At 38.9% G+C, this 20,414-nt stretch overlaps 1 protein-coding gene across 2 annotated transcripts in view; it reads right to left on the reverse strand.

Moving 5' to 3' along the window:
• PRPF18 (pre-mRNA processing factor 18) overlaps positions 1-17,311 on the reverse strand; it is a 49,553-nt gene extending 32,242 nt beyond the window's left edge. Inside the window, exons 1-2 of one of the 2 annotated variants that reach the window (XM_022580549.3) lie at positions 17,107-17,307; positions 2,560-2,637 (exon numbers count right to left, since the gene is read on the reverse strand). In XM_022580549.3, coding sequence (XP_022436257.1) covers positions 2,560-2,637; positions 17,107-17,172 — 144 coding nt within the window. In that variant the 5' untranslated portion in view covers positions 17,173-17,307. Of the gene's footprint in view, positions 1-2,559; positions 2,638-17,106 lie in introns of both variants that reach the window. The other variant, XM_089906387.1, reaches the window with a different exon arrangement.
• Between the last annotated feature and the right edge of the window lie 3,103 nt (positions 17,312-20,414).

The following is a 20,414-nucleotide window of genomic DNA, read 5'->3' on the forward strand; positions in this document are numbered from 1 at the left end:
TCTAAATGTTCCTCCGAGCAAAGAGCTCATAATCAATGTACATGCTTGTGAGAGCTCAGGGACACCCAAGCAGAGACCATGCACCCAGGAGACAGCATTCTTGCTACAGGAGTATAATGGTTTCCACAATCAAAAACTTTAAAAGGCTGAAATTTAGACTCATTTTCTCCCTGTACTCCAAGATTTTTACTTTCTTCTTAGAAACAACCAGCTTGCTTCTCCTCTTTGAGAAAATCATCTTACAGGGTTATTTGATCCTTGCTCTGGGTTTAAAATGAAGACCAAAGAAAGGAACTGCTCTCTAACAAAAACCTGTGAAGCCTCAAGCTCCAGCTCTTTCCTCTCCTGATTTTTGAAAGGTGTTTTTCCAAGTGCACAGGAATCACTGCTGGACATGCAGAAAACTTTCCGATGCTACACAGAACTTGCCCACAAACTGAGCTGTGAACCTTGTGGGAAAATAACGAAAACCAGCACCTCTCTACTCATAGTACAGAAAGAACAGAGTGGACATTCTTGCTCATATGAACCTGCAGAGAAAAAAATTTCTTTATATATTTTCTTGAGTCTGCTGCCCAAGTCACAGTTTACGAAAATTGAGTTCAGCAATTTATAAGCCCCACTGTGTGGTCTGTAAAAAAGATACTGAAACATGGTTTTCCATCTGAACCATAAGACAAATCTAAGATGCCAAAAGAAGATCAAAAAACAAAAAAGATCAACATTAAGGAAAAACTCACATTCAGTTAAGAAAGGCTATATGGTTAAAATGATATAATTTATGATTCTATAGATTAAAGATTATGTTAATCAGTGTTAACAGTGGTAACAGAAAATTTAGGTAAAAAAACTAAACTTTCATATTTTCACAGACCAAATCAGCATCAAGCCTTTAAAAAAAACGGTAACTGGTTTTTATAAAAGAATAAAAGCAACACATGCTGTATTTTCATTACTACCAAGAAGGAAATATTAAAAGGCTTTATATCAAAAACGCTGTGCTTTCTTTTTAAGCATAAAAACAGATATTGCTCCCAAAATCTCAGGATAAAAAGCATTTTCAATTATAGAATGGCAGTGAATAACTTTAAGGAAAAGATCTAAGACATTCTGTCAGCTGGACTCAAGGTTACAAGCAGCACCTTTACAGTAATGATTCTGCTTCACTGCTTTCCTCTATATAAGCAAGAAAGTACTGCCATTATCACGGAAGCAATCTAAACAAAGCAAAATCGTCACTGTTTAAATTATTTTCCTACCTTATCAAAAAGTTGAAAACAATCAAATTCAGGGATCTGGGAAAGCAACAAGTCAGCAGACTAAAACGCATGGTTAAGTGATTCTTATTCTAGTTCAAGTGTGAGTTTAGATAATGCTGGGCAAACAAAAGATGAGAATTCTTCTTTCTGAATATCTATCTATTCGATGGTTATTTACATAAAACGTATCTTAATTTCCTAAACTAGAAGCAAATGAAATCAATGTACCTATGGAAAATATCAAAATATAAACTTTCATATTTTAGAAACCTATCAGAAATACATTTTCAACACTTGCCCTCTCCCAAAAGTACCAAAAGAAAGCAAACGCATATACATACCATTTGCATTCCTCATGCTTCTTTCTAGAAATGCTATGCCAGATAAAATTAATTTCCAGAACTTTCTCCATTACGTGCACAAGAGTATTATTTTATATTGATGTTTCACAAGCAAAAAGTCGATTTCAAATTTATGATTTGTCAAAATTATTTCAATAGAACCTCTGAACTTTGTTTAAAAAATTATTCAACTAGATTTAGCCTTCTTATAAAATAATTTAAACACAACTTCACCTCGTTACCTTTAACCCCTCCCAATAAAAACCCGAATACATTATTAACTGGTAATCTCAAAGATAATTTTAGTCATGCTTCTAAAGTATACAAAGTCGTCCAGATAACTCATTTATTTCTAACAAATATTTCAAGATCACATTTTCTATCCAATAAACTAAGCAGTGTTTGAAATGTGATACCTTATTACACAAAATGACACTGTATCTCAGGCAGAGGTACTTAGGGCCAAAAGGGATTACTAACATTGCAAACATAAAAACAATGGCTTAAAATATTCAGGAGAAAGCAGGGCAAGTACCACTGCTAATGCCACTGTTGTTGAATGAATAAAATCTTTTGAATCCTTTAAAACTGGACTTTTATTGGGAGAGGTGAGGAGAGGAGTGGTGGTGATGGTGATGAAAATGAGGCAGTATCAGATCCAGGACTTAATTAAAAAGAAAAAAAATCAAGCTTTGATCTCAAGCCACTTCATGCTGTCCACAAAAAGCCAAACCATTCCAAGCCAAAAGTCATGCATGTATTTTCCTGAATTCAAGATTAAAAAAAAAGAAAAAGGAAAGAAAAACAAAAACTCATACCTCTCCAGATGGCTTCTCATTTATAGGCTAATGTATAACATTAATAAATTGAACAGAGATCAATCGTTTTGACACTTTAACAACAGCTGTATAAATTTAAACTCAGAAACATCAATTTAACATAAAAGCAGGCATTCATACCTTGTAGCCACATCTTTCAAGATATGCTTCCTCTTCTTTTTTTGCAAGTTCACTACGCTTGAAATATTTTTTATTTTCCTATTGAAGAAAGAAGTAAGTTAATGTCTTTGGGTAAAATTTCATGTCCCTTGGTCAACAACCTTGCAAGTTTTTCAAGAATTGTAAAGTTTTTTCGTTCACGGAGATTATACTGATTTCCTGAACACACCACCTGTGCTCAGCCCCTGTTCTAAACATGAGGTATTTCTCTTGCAGCATCAGTTTGACGGACATATCCAACAGCACAAAGAAGAAACCACCCACATTTTCCAAATGTTCACATTGTTTTTATTTAGTTTCCCAGTGTTTGAATTCAATTTCTACAAATGGATTCATTATGAACCACGTAAAATGAGATACTTTAATTATTTTCTCCTAACAGAACCAACCAAACCAAAATTATGGTAGCTTCAGCTGACATGTTAAATCTCATTACAAAGAGAGCTCCAAGGGTGTGTCCAAATTCCTTTTTGTCATCTGGAATCTTATTGTAATGATCAACTGTATTAGTATTCAACAAATTTTTATAATAATCGAGACAGAATGGTTTTGGAGAGTCTCTTTAGTAAGAAGATGGTTCAAAGGTATTTGTTTTAATATGACATGCTGTTAAGATACAAACTCTAAATCTAGTGTGGCAGGTGAAAAAAAACCGGTTAGTTCTTTCCATGCTATGCATAAAATTATCCTGTTAAAAATGCAGTCCCCTGATCATTTTGTAATGTATAAAACTATCAAATCACTATGCTGAACACCTCAACTAATGAAATATTTTACATCAATTATAATGTAAAAAATACAGTCCCTAATCTGTAGGCTTGTTACTATCCGCTTCTTAGATAGTATGTCATTGATAAGTTAGCTCAAATAAAGATACTGCCCTACTTTACCAGTAGTAACCGAAACAGTACCTCAATAATACCTCCACACATGTGGTTAGCACCTCACAGTTCCAAAGCTCACTCACTCAGGCAGTGATCATCAATGGAGGCTAAAACCATGACAAGAAAGTGTGATGGTGAACAACGGAAAGATAAGGCTGCCGCACTTGAACCCACTGCTCAAGTTTGGCATCAATACCACGTACGTCCTATGTGAAACACATCGGAAGTACACAGCAGACCACTCAGAAGTGTTCTCCCTAAAAATCTAAATTGGAATCTAATCAAACAATTAACTTCCAGCTTACTAGAAATGTAAGGAATGGAGGAAGCTCAAAACACCACTGGGAAGCAATCAAACAGGAGCACATTTTACAAAACTAGCCCCAGTTTCTCCAACAAGTTGATGCATAAAAAAAAGTGGGGGACCTGGGAAATGTTTGCAATGAAAAGAAACCAAGAGTCATAATAAACAAATGTAATGAGTGGACCTTGTGTGGATTTGATGTGAATAAACCAACTGTAAAAACATATATATGTATTTATTTTAATTCAATTGGGGATATTCGAATGCGAGAGGAGTATTTGATGGTATTAAGGACCCAATTTTAATTTTGTTGGTGGTGATCTTAATTCTATAAAAACATGGTCTTATTTTCTAGAGTTATATGTGTTGAGGAAAGACAGGAATTCATTATACAACTCTATTGGTGTGTATGTTTAAAACTAACAGCTCATAACAGTTTTTTTAAGTTCATTCATTAACTCAATAAATATTTACTGACTTATGTGCTGTACCCCAAGCACAGCTTTACAGGTATGAAGATGAAGATGTTACCCGGCGTACGGAACTGATGGTATCACCTGAACATCAAAACTACTCTAAGAAATGTGGGCGCAAATAATACTAATCCCACTGTGGAGGTGAGAAACCTGAGAATTAGAAAGTTCAGGTGACTTTCCCAGAACTCAGTGAGGCTCATGAGTTAACAGAAGCAGAAGTAAGAACGCTGGTCCTTAAATCCTTTGTGCTGATCTAGTATTCAAGTTACAGTTCTTCACTCCCAAAACTCATTTCAGCATCATAAAATGTTCCTTTTGACTATGTAGCATGTACTGGTCATATTTCAAATAAGTGCGTTGACAAACGTACTGGCGGCCTCTCAGAATGAGCTGATACATAGGAAAAAAGTAAAAGGACTCTCCAGGCCAGAGACCATGGTCCAATCTTTAACTATGGTATCTTTTACTACCGTCTCTCAATTCCATTGAACACACCTAACAAAACCTTATGCCTTGAACATCAATTCTCAAAATGTGGACTTCTGGGGGGTCCCTAAGACCTTTTCAGAGGTTCCACTAGGTAAAATTTATTTTCATAATAATACTAAGATATATGTGCCCACCCCTTTTTCACTGTGCTCAGACCTGCACTGATGGTACAAAAGCAATGGTGACGAAAACTACTGGAACCTTAGCATAAATGAAGGCTAAGTTTATGTACCAGTGGTCATTGTATTCTTCACCACCATGCACTTGCAGGAAAATAAAAAAGCCAGTTTCTCTTAAGAATATCTTGATAAAGTACAATTTTACTAAATCTCATCCCTGGAGCACATGGCCTTTTAATATTTGGTATGATGAAATATATGAAGCACTTCCACTATATAATGGCGTAGGACAGTCCTCTCAAACAAAACCAAACTGGTTGATTATTCAGACCTGCATATCTGGCAAACAGTTTCTCAAAACTGAAGAAAGCAAACCTGTCGCCTAAAGGAAAACAATGATAGTATTTGTTGCCTATGATAAAATTCCACCTGTCAAGCGAAAATCAGAAGGGTAGAAAAGTGGTATCCCTCACTGTGAACTTGACGGCTTCCCAATACTTAAAGGCTTTTCTGATGAAATCAGTGGTGACATTAACAAATGTAATTTTTTAAATATTGTCTAATGAAACACATCAACATTTAGAAGATCTGCATAACTCAGCAAAGTTGAAAAAACTTATGATGTTAACAAAGGCAAGAGTTCACAAAATCATGCACAGGCAAAAGATCTATGACCAGGATAAATCAGAATAGATCTAGAGCAGAACAGGTCAATGGATTTTAGTACACGAAAAGTCTATTGATATGTGTCAGAATCTAAGCTCTTAGCTAATCTTTAAGAAACTTACCACTTACCCAGTTTTGGTGTAGTATCAAAGAAAAACGTCCACAATTACTGAAAAGGCTATTAAAATACTCCCTTTTCCAACTACCTCTGTTTCAGGATGAATTTTCTTCACATACTTGAACAAAAACAACATATTGCAACAGGTTGAAAAAAGAAACAGGAGAATCCAACTGTCTTCTTATATACCAGAGATTAAAGAGATTTGCAAAATGTAAAACATACCATTCTTCTCACTAAATTTCATTTGTTTTGGAAAACATCGTTTTCGTAAAAATGTATTATTTACGCTAACATGATGGATTTTTTTATTTTACTTGTACAGAGAATATAAATATACATTTTCAATATCCCAGTTTTAATTTCTAATAGAGTAATTATCAATAAATACATTCTACATAAACAAAGCTCTCTGGAGCTATCAGTAATTAAGAATGTAAAGGGGTCCTGAGACCGACGAGTGTTCTGTCCTACAAGAGTCCACTTGCTGGCACTCTCCACGCCTGCATCTAGCTCTTAAATGCTGGGAAACCACTTGCGTCCCAATGTTGCCCACTGATCCTGATGTATTTACCCATCTTTCTCTCCTATTGTCTACACTGATCATTATTCATTCTCCATTCTCTCAAACCTCTAAGCCCTTTATTTCTCCCCTTATTTCCAGCAAATGACTAAGTCACTCTACAGAGAAAAGGGAAGCGAGCAAACAAGAACTCCGAATTCCTCCCAGCACCAATCCCTTCTGCATCTCAGAATGGAAGAGGAAACCCTCGCCCTAAGGCCAACCCCTTCCAGCTGTCTTCCAGATCTCAATTTCTCCTGCCTTTCTCATAGTTAGCTATTTTCTGCATCTTCACCTTTTCCTTCTCTATTGGCGCAAATGATCATCACTTACATATGTTCAAGACTCTGCAACCTTAAAGGAAAAATTCATTACTCTGTGCTGGGTATCATGCTAAGTACCAATTACAGCTGAAGGACAATAAAACATTTCTCTATTCCGTCTCCATTTCCTCACCTCCAGTTCTCTTTGCAGCTGCCCAACAACTGGGAGTCCATTCTTAATGCTCCACTGAAAAATCCCCTGAGGTCATAACTAGCTTCCAAGGTGCAAAACTAAAGGATCTTCAAGTCAACTGCTAATTCCCTCCTTCTTCAATTGTTTTCTTCCCTTGGCTGTCAGACAACTTTCTTGTTTCTTCCTTACCTACTGGTTTGTTCAGATTTTCTATTTCTTGCTTTTTTGTCACTTATTTCACTTTGATTTTCCAATTTATTAGAACATATTAATGCATTATTTGCCCTAATTATTGTTTTATTATTTACTGTTTTCCAGTAACTTTCATATTGGTTACTATAGTTCTTTACTGTTTCAATTTCAGGGTTTCCTCGGTTTCTGTTAAAGGAGGGTTTTTTTTTTAATTAAGTGGTTTCTATATTTTTATAAATGAAAAAAGCAAGTGCAGAAGAGTGAATCTAGTATGCTACCGCTTGTATTCAAAAAGCAGAAAAGATATTTGCTTCTTCACATTTGCTTTCATATGCATGAAATAACTCTAGGAGACCCCAAAATTGATAATGTTAGCTGCTTTGGAGGAGGTGAACTGTACAGCTGCAGGACATGGGTAAAAAGGAAACTTTTTATTGTACACCCTTTAGTATGTTTTGAATTTTGAATCATTTGAATGCATTACCTATTAACAATACATTTAATTTTTGAAAATTAATTTGCTTTTCATTTTAAAGAGTCCTAGTGAGAAAAATATAAACATTTTGCTTCATACTATGTGACCCCTCACTTCAGGGCAACAAAAGGTTGTCAAAAACAAAAGGGTGGGGGGCTTCCCTGGTGGCGCAGTGGTTGAGAGCCCGCCTGCCGATGCAGGGGACGCGGGTTCGTGCCCCGGTCCGGGAAGATCCCACGTGCTGCAGAGCGGCTGGGCCCGTGAGCCATGGCCGCTGGGCCTGCGCGTCTGGAGCCTGTGCTCGGCAACGGGAGAGGCCACAGCAGTGAGAGGCCCGCGTACCAGAAAAAAAATTAAAAAAAAATTAAAAACAAAAAAAAAACAAAAAAAAAAACAAAAGGGTGGGGCTTCCCTGGTGGCGCAGTGGTTTAGAGTCCACCTGCCGATGCAGGGGACACGGGTTCGTGCCCCGGTCCGGGAAGATCCCACATGCCACGGAGCGGATGGGCCCGTGAGCCATGGCCGCTGAGCCTGCGCGTCCGGAGTCTGTGCTCCGCAACAGGAGAGGCCATAACAGTGACAGGCCCGCGTACCGCAAAAAAAAAAAAATAAAGTTCCCTACCATGTTTCAGATGTCACTCTGCACACTTTTGTTTAGAAACAAGAGCAGTTTATATAAGAAAAGCAAGTTAAGCAGTGACTTCTAATTATAAAACATTATTTTATAAAGCACACTGAAAACACACTTTGAAATACAAAGTATGGTGGATACATTTATGACAGAATTAAAATTGTAGGATGTAAGCATTAATAATACACCCTCCTTTATAGGTAAGTCAGGCAGGGTAGAGAACTTGCCCAAAGTTAAAGAGCTCTCTAGTAATGGAGCCCCAATGAGACTTTAGGACTTGTTTACTCATTTCACAAATTTAGTTTCCTTTCTGGCTATACTCAAAGATTTTGAACTCTAAGTTTGCTGAATTAATGACAGAATATACAACAGAACCCTACAAACACAAGTCTGAAAGTGGCTGGTAAGGGTTTTAAGACACCATGTGAACTGACAGTACCTTTATTTGGGTTCTCTCCTAAAGCACCTGACCTTTCCATTGGGCCTCTCACTCCTGCAGATTTTAGAAATGAGTTGAAAAGGGTATAGATAAAGAGCACTTCTCCTTTTAAAGACAGAACCTAACTCCTGTGTGGTGCTTCATACATGTTATTCTTGGACTTTGTCCAAGCTGTACTGTCTGGATTATAAACCTGAGATTCGCGGGTCTAAAGAGTACAAGTCTTTCTACCACATCACCGGAAATGTCGGCCCACACTAATAAGGGAGAGTCAAAATTTAAAAACCACAGGCAACATGACTGTCACCATTTCATTAATTAGAATCATCATTCCTTCAATCAGATTAAGGTTTTTAGTGTTTATATAAATGAAACACAAACATCATCAAGAGTTCTACAAAAAGACACTGGAGAGCTAACAAATACACAGCCTGGACATCCAAAGCAGAGCAATACGTGTGAGATCACGAACCACATGGCAGGGTCCGTTTCTGGCTGAAGAATGGAAATAAGCCTTAAAGAGTCTGAGGTAATAAACCTAATGGTTGGGCACTCAAACACAATTTAAAGAGACACAATGATTTTCAAAGTGAAAGAACTGTCAACTGTCAAGGGATCCTGTTAGCTAGGCAGTATGTATTCTCAATGATGCCATCCAAAATAGAAAACTATACCAAAAGCTCCCCTGCACAGGTGAATTCTATATACTTCATAATCATATATATTTATATCATTACATATAAAATTATGTAAAAATGTATGAAAGAAATAACACCAATCTTACAAAGTCTTTAAGAAAATAAAGTTAAACAGACACTTACTGTATGATCCAACCACTCCACTCCTAGGCATTTACTCAAGAGAATGAAAGTATATGTCCATACAGAAACCTGTACACCAATGTTCACAGCAGCTTTATCATAATAGCCAAAAAAATGGAAATAATCTGAATGCCCATCAACAGGCTAATGAATAAACAAATTGAGGTATATCCATACAATGGTGGAATACTGCTCAGTAACAAAAATAATGAAGTCTTGATACAGACAAATGCATAAATGAATCTCAAAATTATTAGGCTGGGGGCTCCCCTGGTGGCGCAGTGGTTGAGAGTCCGCCTGCCGATGCACGGGACACGGGTTCGTGCCCCGGTCCGGGAAGATCCCACATGCCGCGAAGCGGCTGGGCCAGTGAGCCATGGCCGCTGAGCCTGCGCTCCGCAATGGGAGAGGCCACAACAGTGAGAGGCCCGCGTACCGCAAAAAAAAAAAAAAAAAAAAATTATTAGGCTGATTGAAAGAAAGCAGATAAGAGAGGAACATACTGAAAAATTATGTTTACATAAAACTCTACAAAATGCAAACTAATGTAAAGTAACAGAAGGCAGACCAGTGGTAGCCTGTGGACAGGGTGGGTAGGGCACAGGTGGGGCAGGAAAGCAGGATCACAAAGGGGCACAAGGAAACTCTGGGGTGAGATGAACATGTTCACTCTCTTCACTGTGGTGACAGCATCCAGGTGTAAACATGGCAAAACTCACCGAACTGTACACTTCAAATATGTACGGTTTACTGTGTGTCAATTATACCTCAATAAAGCTGCTTAAAAAATAAATAGCACAATATGGAAGCAACCAAAGTGTCCATCAACAAATGAATGGATAAAAAAGATGTGGTATATATACACAATGGAATACTACTCAGCCATAAAAAAGAATAAAATTTTGCCATTTGCAGCAACATGGATGGACTTGGAGGGCATTTGCTAAGTGAAACAAAGACAACTACCGTATAATATCACCTGTATGTGGAATCTAAAAAGTACAACAAACTAGTGAATATTTTTAAAAACAGACTCACAGATATAATAGAGAACATACTAGTGGTTACCAGTGGAGAGAGGAGAAGGGGGAGGGCAATATAGTGTGAGGGGAGTAAGAGGTACAAATTATTAGGTACAAAATAAGCTACAAGGATGTATTGTACAACACAGGGAATAGAGCCATTACTTTATAATAACTATAAATGGAATACAGCCTTTAAAAATTGTGAATCACTGTATTGTATACCTGTAACTTATATAATATTGTACAGCAACTATACTTCAATAAAAATAAAATTAAATTAAATACAGTGGTAGCATTTACACTGCCTGACATTACAACTCACCAGAATGCAACAGCAATCGAGACAGTGTGGCACGGGCACAAGGATCAACAAACAGATTAGGACAAGGGAGCAGAGCACCCAGAACACAGCCACAGTTAAACTATTACTGATTTTTGATGATGCCAAAAGCAACCAAAGGGAAAAGAAAAATATTTTCAATAAATGGTGCTGGAACAAATGGATAATCACATGGAAAACAATAAACCACACCCCTACCTCCCATCATACAAAGAAACTGATTCAAAAAAATTTTTAACTGTTTTTTATAAAACATGAAATCATAAAGCTTTTAGCTCTTATAATAAGAGTATCTTGGGCTTCTCTGGTGGTGCAGTGGTTAAGAATCCGCCTGCCAATGCAGGAGACATGGGTTCGATCCCTGGTCCGGGAAGATCCCACGTACCACAGAGCAACTAAGCCCATGCGTCACAACTACTGAGCCTGTGCTCTAGAGCCTGCGAGCCACAACTACTGAGCCTGCACTCTAGAGCCCATGAGCCACAACTACTGAGCCTGCGCTCTAGAGCCCACGAGCCACAACTACTGAAGCCCGCGTGCCACAACTACTGAAGCCCGCACACCTAGAGCCCATGCTCCACAACGAGAAGCCACCGCAATGAGAAGCCCAAGCACCGCAACGAAGAGTAGCCCCCGCTCGCCACAACTAGAGAAAAGCCTGTGGGCGGCAACGAAGACCCAACGCAGCCAAGAATTAATTAATTTTTTAAAAAAAAGAATACCTTACTCTCCTGAGTAAATGTCTAGGAGTGGAATAGCTCGTTCACGTAGCAGGCCTATGTTTTCTTTTTAAGACATTACCAAACTGTTTTCCAACAGGTTATACTATTTTATACGCCTAGATAGGATACAGTCAACAATCACCATGAAAAATTGCTAAGTTGGCTTATTACATACACCAGAATGGCTGAAATTAAAGACTGACAACACAAACTGTTGACACAATGTAAAGATCTGAACCCTTTTACTTTGCTAGTGAAGGTGTGACACGGTCCAACCACTTTGGAAAAAGGTCTGGTGGATTTCTATAAAACTAAACCCATAATGTACACCATGACATAGCAATTGCACTCCCTAGCATTTTCCTAAGAGCAATGAAAACACGAGACTTGCACAAAAGGGTCCACAGCAGATTTATTCATAATTGCTAAATCCTGGAAACAGCCCAGCTGCCCATTATCAGAAGAACAGATTAACACACTGGGTCTATTTGTATAACGGAATACTTCTCAGCAATAAAAGGAGTAAACAACTGATACATGCAACAACACGAATAAAATTCAAAACATTATTCTCATTAAACCAAGTGGGTCATATAAGAGTACACAGTATGATCCCATTTACGTGAAGTTATAGGGCTGGCAAAACCAAGGGACAGTGGAAAGAAATCAGTACAGCAGTTTATTCATGGGGGGAGGGGCTGACTGGAAGGTGGAATGAGGGTAGTATCTGTATCTTGATACAGACTGGGAGACACAGGCAGATGCATTTGTCACAATTCACTGAATGGTAGGTACACTTATGATTTGTGTATTTTCTTCATACATAAAATTTTGCTGACATACCAAAAAAAGTATAAACAAACACTGAACACTAGTCAATGATATACACGCCAAATTATATTTTGGCAATTATGTTACATTACATTTTAGAGGTAAAGTGTATCAATGTCTGTAAATTAATCTGAAATGCATAAAGATCAGTACATTGTCTTCATGACCCTGTCTGCAGCTGGAAAACACTTGTCTATGGATTTGCTGTTCCAGAAGAGCCGCCTCACCTTTGGCCATTTCAAGTGGTTTCCCAGCCTTTTATGGTTCACCTGTGAGAGGTGAAACAGTAATGACTTAGCTTGTGAGTGCCTCTCGTCAAATTGTGGAGAAGCAGCCTTCCACTATCCTAAAATGTTCTGCCTGTTTTACTATTCTGAGGTAAAAGTACTTTCTGCATTGCTAGATGGATTGATGAATGGATATACAATGATGGAGAGATGGACAGTTACATGATAAAACAAATATATTAAAATATTAATCGCAGGTTTAATCGCAATATCTAGATGGTAGGCGTATGGGTGTTCACTGTATAATTCTTTTGAGTTTTCGGTACATTTAAATTTTTTCACAGTGAAATGCTGAGGAAAATAAATCTTCTTTGCAGATGTCAAAACATGGTATCAACATGACAAACTCCCTACCACACTGTTTTCTGACTATACCAAAAAAACCATGAAAGGCTCCTAAATGACCACTAAAGAAAGAGGCACTGGAGAGGATTACAGAAGACCGTGCAAGCAAAGCGAGGAACAAGGGTGAAGAAAGGCAAGTTCAAAGGCCTGAATAAATGAAACAGGTTTAGAACTGGAACAGCTGATTGGTGGTAGGGATAAATGGGCACAGAGATTTTCACCAGCCCAGAAATGACTGGTTCTTGACCTTTTTGTCAAAGATCGCTTTATTTTTTTTTATAAATTTATTTATTTATTTTTGGCTGCATTGGGTCTTCATTGCTGTGTGCCAGCTTTCTCTAGTTGCAGTGAGAGGGGGCTACTCCTCGTTGCCGTGCGCGGGCTTCTCATTGCAGTGGCTTCTCTTGTTGCGGAGCACGGGCTCTAGGCACGCAGGCTTCAGTAGTTGTGGCGCACGGGCTCAGTAGTTGTGGAGCACGGGCTCAGTAGTTGTGGTGCGCGGGCTCTAGAGCGCAGGCTCAGTAGCTGCGGCACACGGGCTTAGTTGCTCCGCGGCATGTGGGATCTTCCCGGACCAGGGCTCGAACCCGTGTCCCCTTCACTGGCAGGTGGATTCTTAACCACTGCGCCACCAGGGAAGCCCCAAATATCCCTTTAATAATATCATCAACAGGAGGAGGGGAAGAGGGGTCACATGTATACATACATGCTAAATTTTTTATAATATTTCAAGGAACTGATGGATACTCTGAAGTCCATCCAAAGGCTCCACTTAAGAACCCCTGTTACAGATGGCAACTGAAATCTAGAGGTGAATATGAAATTAATGTAAGAGAATTTTCAGTGTGAAGAGAAAGTAGCCTAGGCCTGAACTTTAAGGAAAACCAACATTTAAGGGATAAAAACTAAACAATAAAAAAACAAAAAAAGAAGAAGCCTGTAAAGGAGATCAGGAATAAGCAGCCTGAGAAGGAGAAACAGGACGCTGTGGGGTAAGAGACGTCAAGGGAAGACTGAATAAAGTGGACCAGGGCTTCCCTGGTGGCGCAGTGGTTGAGAGTCCGCCTGCCGATGCAGAGGACACGGGTTCGTGCCCCGGTTCGGGAAGATCCCACATGCTGCAGAGCGGCTGGGCCTGTGAGCCATGGCCGCTGAGCCTGCGCGTCCAGAGCCTGTGCTCCACAACGGGAGAGGCCACAGCAGTGAGAGGCCCGCGTACCGCAAAAAAAAAAAAAAAAAGAAAAAAGAAAGTGGACTAGCCGAGTGCAAATGCTGCTGAGGTTAAGAAAGCATGGAAGTCACTGCGGCCCCTGATTAGGATGGATTCAGTGCAACTGTCAGGTAGAAATCAGGTTAAGGAGTGAGTAGGAAATAAGAAGCTTGGCTGTAAAGAAAAAGGACAGCTGTGTTTTAAAAAAAAAAAAAAAAGATGGGAGAGATTTGTATGTCTCAGTGCTGCTGGAGATAAGCCAGTAGAGACTGAAGACACAGAAAGAAAAGAGACAAGTGCTATTCAGATTCTGATGATGCTACAAAAGATGAGAGCTGGGCTCCAACATGTAAGTGGTAGGTTTGACCCAACATACAGCCAATATCTCATCCACTTTAACAGGGGAAAGGTGAGGAATTTCTTGCCTGATGGCTTCTCTTTTCTCTGTAAAACTGAAAGTAGGTTCCTTAAAGAAAAGGACCAAGCATTACTTTTTTAAAAAAATCCTCTGTGGCACACAGTGTAGTATCTTGAATATAGGAAATATTCAAAAAATTTTGGAGAAAAAAACAAAGCTAAAATTCTACACAAAGTCCATGCTCAAAACTACAACTAATAAAACTGCTAATTAAGCCCCACTGAGTCCTGCAGTAGCCTGGCTTTCCACATAAATGAGGCTTTGCAGTTCAATGAAGACTCACCAACACCGGGGCGCCAAAGCGCTGGCATTCTAGCAGTACAGATACCGCACTTACCTCCAAGCAGTTACATCACGTAGAGCACTTAGCACAGGTGACAGGAGGTTAATAAAGGGGCTCTCACAAGCTGAGTGTTTACTATCCAACTCTCAGACTAACAATAAAAAGCTGGGACACCATGCTATCGATAGGATGGATAAACAACAAGATCCTACTGTCTAGCACAGGGAACTATATTCAACACCCTGTGATAAACCATAATGAAAAAGAATATATATGTATAACTGAATCACTTTGCTGTAGAAATCACAGCAGAAATTAAACATTACATTGCAAATCAACTATAGTTCAATAAAGCTTAAAAAAAAAAAAAAAAGCTGGGACATCACTCAAAATGACCAAAGAGGAGGTGGCGCTTCTGGAAAAACAATACAACAGAAACAGGTGTTCCCCAGCTACAGAAAAGGATAATGAAAAGGATTCACTGACCCCCAACCAGAATTGTTTTTAAAAATGAAACAGGATGGATTAAAACAGTGAAACATATGATAGAATCACATGTAGTTAAGACAAGAAATGTTGCATGAAACTTTTTTCATACGTATCTGATGAAAATACAGATTTATTTCTTACTGTGGCTAGGACAGTGAAAAAAAAGATGGCTTCGTCATCTGTGGAAAGAGCATCCTAACTGCCCTATGCACCAAGCAGAGCTGTTGTAAAGCTCAAATAAGAAAGCATACTAGGGTGCTTTTCACATATGTTAATTTAATTTTAAGTAATTTAATCCTTAGATCAACCCTATCAAAACTAGTTCTATGTTCACAGGGTGGAGATAAATAAACAGCCTGTCTGTAGTGGTGAAGAGAGCAAGCTTTAGAGTGGGAGAGATGGATTGAAATTCAGGCTCTATCTCTTGCTAGCTGTGCGATTCTGTAAATCAATCTAACTTCTTTTAGCTTCAATTTCCTCATCTATAAATAGGAGTAGCAGTAATTTTATGGGACTGCTGTACGAATTATATGAGGTATGAGATATGAAGCATTCTGCATAATGCTTTGCAGATTACTATTAATATTACCAGAACTATGATTTTCAGTATTTTAATCCCCATTTCATGTATTTCCTTTGCTGGTATTAATTGGAAAATCAATCTTACCTTCTGGCCAGGGTTATCTGAGTAATTAAATCTACTATCAAATTACAAAATGAAAGACATCCCAGAAAAAGTTTATATGTGACGATAAATTAAGAACAATTATGTAGAATCAGTGTTTTTGTAATTGATCATTTTTAAAGGCTGGCCTATATCCATGACAAAGAACCTGATTATGCAAACAGCCCTCTAAGCCCTGAGAGCGAGCTGAGCTCTTCGTGATTCAATTCTCCCTCTAAAGCACTTTAAATTTCAACACCTGGCTCTAACACCCACTATGCATTTCAACATCTAAATTAGCTTTTTCAAATACTCCGAAACCACTCATCAAAAGAAAAAGGCCCCTGAGTTACAGACGAAAATATCAAGTTACAACTATGGACAAGCTCTCTCCCCAGTTCCCCGCGCATTTGCTAAATAACATTCTATTTAATTAGCTCCACTTTGTTAATTGTTTTTAAAGTTTCAATGATTATGAAAGCTGCCATCTGCCAAGCTAACAATCCCAACTTACTTGCACTACATCATAAACATCAATCATACACTACACCCAAAGACCTAAGTCAGACTGTTCTCAAAGTGTGGTCCACAAGACCCCTGGAGTCCTTGAGACTCTTTGAGAGGGTCCGTGAAGTCAGAACTATTTTCAGTACTAAGGTATTATTTGCCTGTTCACTCTGTTCCCATTTATACGAAGGGTGAAAAGCAATGCTTCACAAGAATCAAGACAATAGCACTAAACTACCAGCTGTCACTGATTCTTCAATGCTCAGCACTAATGGGGGAGGGGGAGCAGTTTCACTTAACTATCTCCTTGATGAAGTAGTAAAACTATTAACTTTATTAAGTCTTGGTCCTGGACCACATCTTTGTAATATCCTGTGTGACAAAACAGGAAGTATACATAAAGCACAAACCCTTCCTAAAACGACAGAAGTGAACGGCCAGAAAAACTGGGGCACGTCCGAAGAATACCGGCAGATGGGAACGGGGATAAGGGACAGGTGAGGCGGCGGGTAGGGGAAATCGCCAAAATCTCGGGTTTTCCTGCAATTCCCACACCTCCATCCCATAAGGCTCCCAAGTGATTACCAAGGGCGCAGCGGTCTAGAGGGAGCCGCTCCAGGGTAGCGGCGGGGCTCTGGCTAAACCCCATCCGGCAAGGACCCTTTCAGTACCGTTCCCCTCCCCCAGACTCCCCTCCCCCACGCAAACGCTCAGCTCCTCCGTCGCCCACGCCCCACGACCCCAAGGATCCTCACCACCAACAGGTTCCTGTCCTCCACCAGCTGCCGCTTCCGGAGGATCTCCGATTTCAGAATGTCCATCTCGCTGCCCGGGTTGAAGCTCGAGTTTTCTTCCTCTCTCTCCGGCTCCCTGAACCAAGCCTTTTCATCCAGCCAGCCGCCGCGAACCCACTGCACATCGCGAGCCCAAATACCGAAGGGCAACAACTGACAGAGCCGCTTCCGGCGGAAGCTGAGGTGAGCGAGAGGAAAGAGCGCCCCAGGGCGCCTGTTGTTGACGAAGCCGCTGAGGCTTAGCGCCCCTGGCGACGCCCTCCGGCAGCGCGCTTGTAGTTTCCCATCCGTGGATACGTGAACAAACGTGGGCTGAAACACGAGTCTTCTAAATCGATGCTGCATTGTTTAATAAGTTATATACCTATGTCAACTCTACTTCAATTTTAAAAGGAGAAAAAAGTTATTATACCTACTTGTACCTGCTAGGTCAGGTGCAAAACTTCTTAGCAAAACACCTCAATTATGTTCATTAATGCCAGATCTTTACCTATTATACGAGAAGTCCACGTCGGAGTTCCTGAAGTTACCTGCTTGCCAAAATCAATGGGCTGGAGTGAGAAAACCCTGGACAATAATACTAGCTCAAAAGTATAGTGTTCATTGCTAGCCTGTAAAACTTCCAGTAAACTTAGGCAATTACATCCATTTAAGTCATTTCAGAAGTAGAGTTGTCTCTCCTCCCTGAGTTCTAGATTGCTTACATATCTTGGTGATAATTGAACATTTACCCCAGGAAACTGAGATGATCTCTTTGGTCACGTGTTCAGCAATCAAGATTTTCAGTGAGATGACTGGAGATGTAATCAGAGATTTTCATTTTTTAAGTCCAACTCAAGAAGCAATATTAAATTGGTGAAAAAATTATATCAGAGATTTTAATTTTTAAAAGACCTAAAAACTGGGGCTTCCCTGGTGATACAGAGGTTAAGAATCCGCCTGCCAGTGCAGGGGACACCAGTTCAAGCCCTGGTCCGGGAAAATCACACATGCTGCAGAGCAACAAACCTTGTGCGCCACAACTACTGAGCCTGTGCTCTAGAGCCCATGAGGCACAACTACTGAAGCCCACGGGCCTAGAGCCTGTTCTCCGCAACAAGAGAAGCCACTACAATGAGAAGCCCGCGCACCGCAATGAAGAGTAGCCCCCGCTCACAGCAGCTAGAGAAAGCCCGCGCGCAGCAGCTAAGACCCAACGCAGCCAAAAATAAACAAATAAATAAATAAATTTATTTTTTAAAAAGACCCAAAAACTGTTTACAATGCATTTATTTTTGGTTCTATGCCATTGAAGCTTTTCTTAAATTTCTAGTTCAGTCATTACTGAACAATATTTGACACATTACTTTTCCCCACCCAAAAAGGAAAGAAATATTATTCAGTTCAGTCGGTTCTTAATGGGTGACATGGTTTAGCAAAATAAAAGAGGTTTGTTTCGATTTACAAAGTATTTTTATTGTATACGTGTGCGTTGGGTTATATTTCATCTGAAAGATATCTGACTTTTGCCAGAAATAAATTAACATAGGAAGTTAATTCACTCTTTGAGCTAAGATGCTTTGCTAATTTTTAGGGCTTTTGAAAGCTTTTACCAAAAAAAAAAAAAAAAAAAAACTCCTTCAACGAATAAACATGGTAACATTCTTACATGGATTTCTGTTTCCTGAGTCACCTATAATTCAATAAGCAAATAACAATTTATTAGCTTTTTCCTGATTTAGGGTTTAGAAATTATGACACAAAAACCTGAAGAGTTGACGCAGGTGATTGTAACAGTAATGGAAGTTTACAGAGAAGAAGGAACAGCTGGCCGGATGGGAGATAATTCATGTAAACCAGGGAAGATAGTCACTTCTGTAAAAAGGCTCCTTTTAAATTTCAGACGTTCATTGATTTTGATGTTTATGTAAACATGCGCTTTAAATCCTGATAAGGGCCTGAAATGGAAGAATAGGAGAGATGTGTGCTTGAACAAGCAAACTGATAAGGAAGCTTTTCAATATAAAAGGGGAAAAAAGATGACCAGGTGAGCTTAGAAACACTCAATCCTGATTCTAAGGACTCCTATTCGTCTTTCAAATATGCAACCCCTTCCATCACAACAGTTATGTAAAAAGGGATATGTTGGAAACAATCCAAATGTCGTAAATGGGGGAATGGTTAGGTAAGTCATAGTTCAGACGTACAATTGAATAATATGTTCAAAAAAAATTCAGTGATATGAGAATGCTCATGACATAATGTTTAATAAAAAAGTAGGATAACAAAACTAGAAAAATAGCATATAGTCTCCATTTGGTAAGAAAAGCATATAAACCTAGAAAAATGATTAGAAGGAAACATATCCAAATATCAGATTGTTACCTGTCAATGGAAACCCTGGTGATTCTTCTTCTTTATACTATAATTGTACAAATTCCATAATTTGGAAAAAAAATCCAGAGAGCAGTCATTTTCTGTTTTATTTAATTATTATGGAAATTCTTTATAAAATTTCAGCACTACTACTTTAGAAATTATGTATGATAAATTTTAAATAACGCCAGTAAAGGAAAACAAAGGATCAGACAAAAAAAAAAGAGAATTTGTTTTAACCTTCATACTTATTCAATCAATATTTAAATGTCTTCTATGAGCTCTGTAGTATATTAAGTTCTGTGGCTTAAACCAAATACAATACATAATCCCTACCCTTGAGGATGTTACCAGCTAAAAGTTAAATTATAAAAGATAAACACAATTTAGTAGCATGTGTGGGGCTATTTAAAGTATTCACAGGAATTAAAAGAAGAAATAGTAAAAATCAATATATATATGATTGATGAGATTATTCTTCTGTTGAAGTAGCCCATCCTAAGAGAGTATCTGTCATTTCTGGAGAATGGAGGATATACCACATTTACTCAGGACCATCTGGGTTTGTTTTGTTGCTGTCCTAAAGGATAGAATGTAACTTCTTTTTTGAAAGCTATGCAATCTCATATAGAGAGTACCCTGGTGGTCCAGTGGTTAGGACTTGGCACTTTCACTGCCAGGGCCAGGGTTCAACCCCTGGTCATGGAACTAAGATCCTGCAAGCCAAGCAGTGTGGCCAAAAACAAACGAAAAAAAAAATTTTTTTTTTTAAATCTCATACAGTAGCCCTCCGTCTTCAACATGCCTCTGAATAACCCAGAGGAGTTTTTGAAACCCGGTCTGGGGGTCTCCATCCCCCAGAAAAGGTCAGTGGAGGAGCCCAAGAATTTGCTTTTTGAACAAGTTCCCAAGTG

This window comes from Delphinapterus leucas, chromosome 2 (genome assembly GCF_059928025.1).
Source record: "Delphinapterus leucas isolate spDelLeu-1000000601 "Yukka" chromosome 2, BTC_Dleu_Yukka2, whole genome shotgun sequence".
Lineage (NCBI taxonomy): Eukaryota > Metazoa > Chordata > Mammalia > Artiodactyla > Monodontidae > Delphinapterus > Delphinapterus leucas.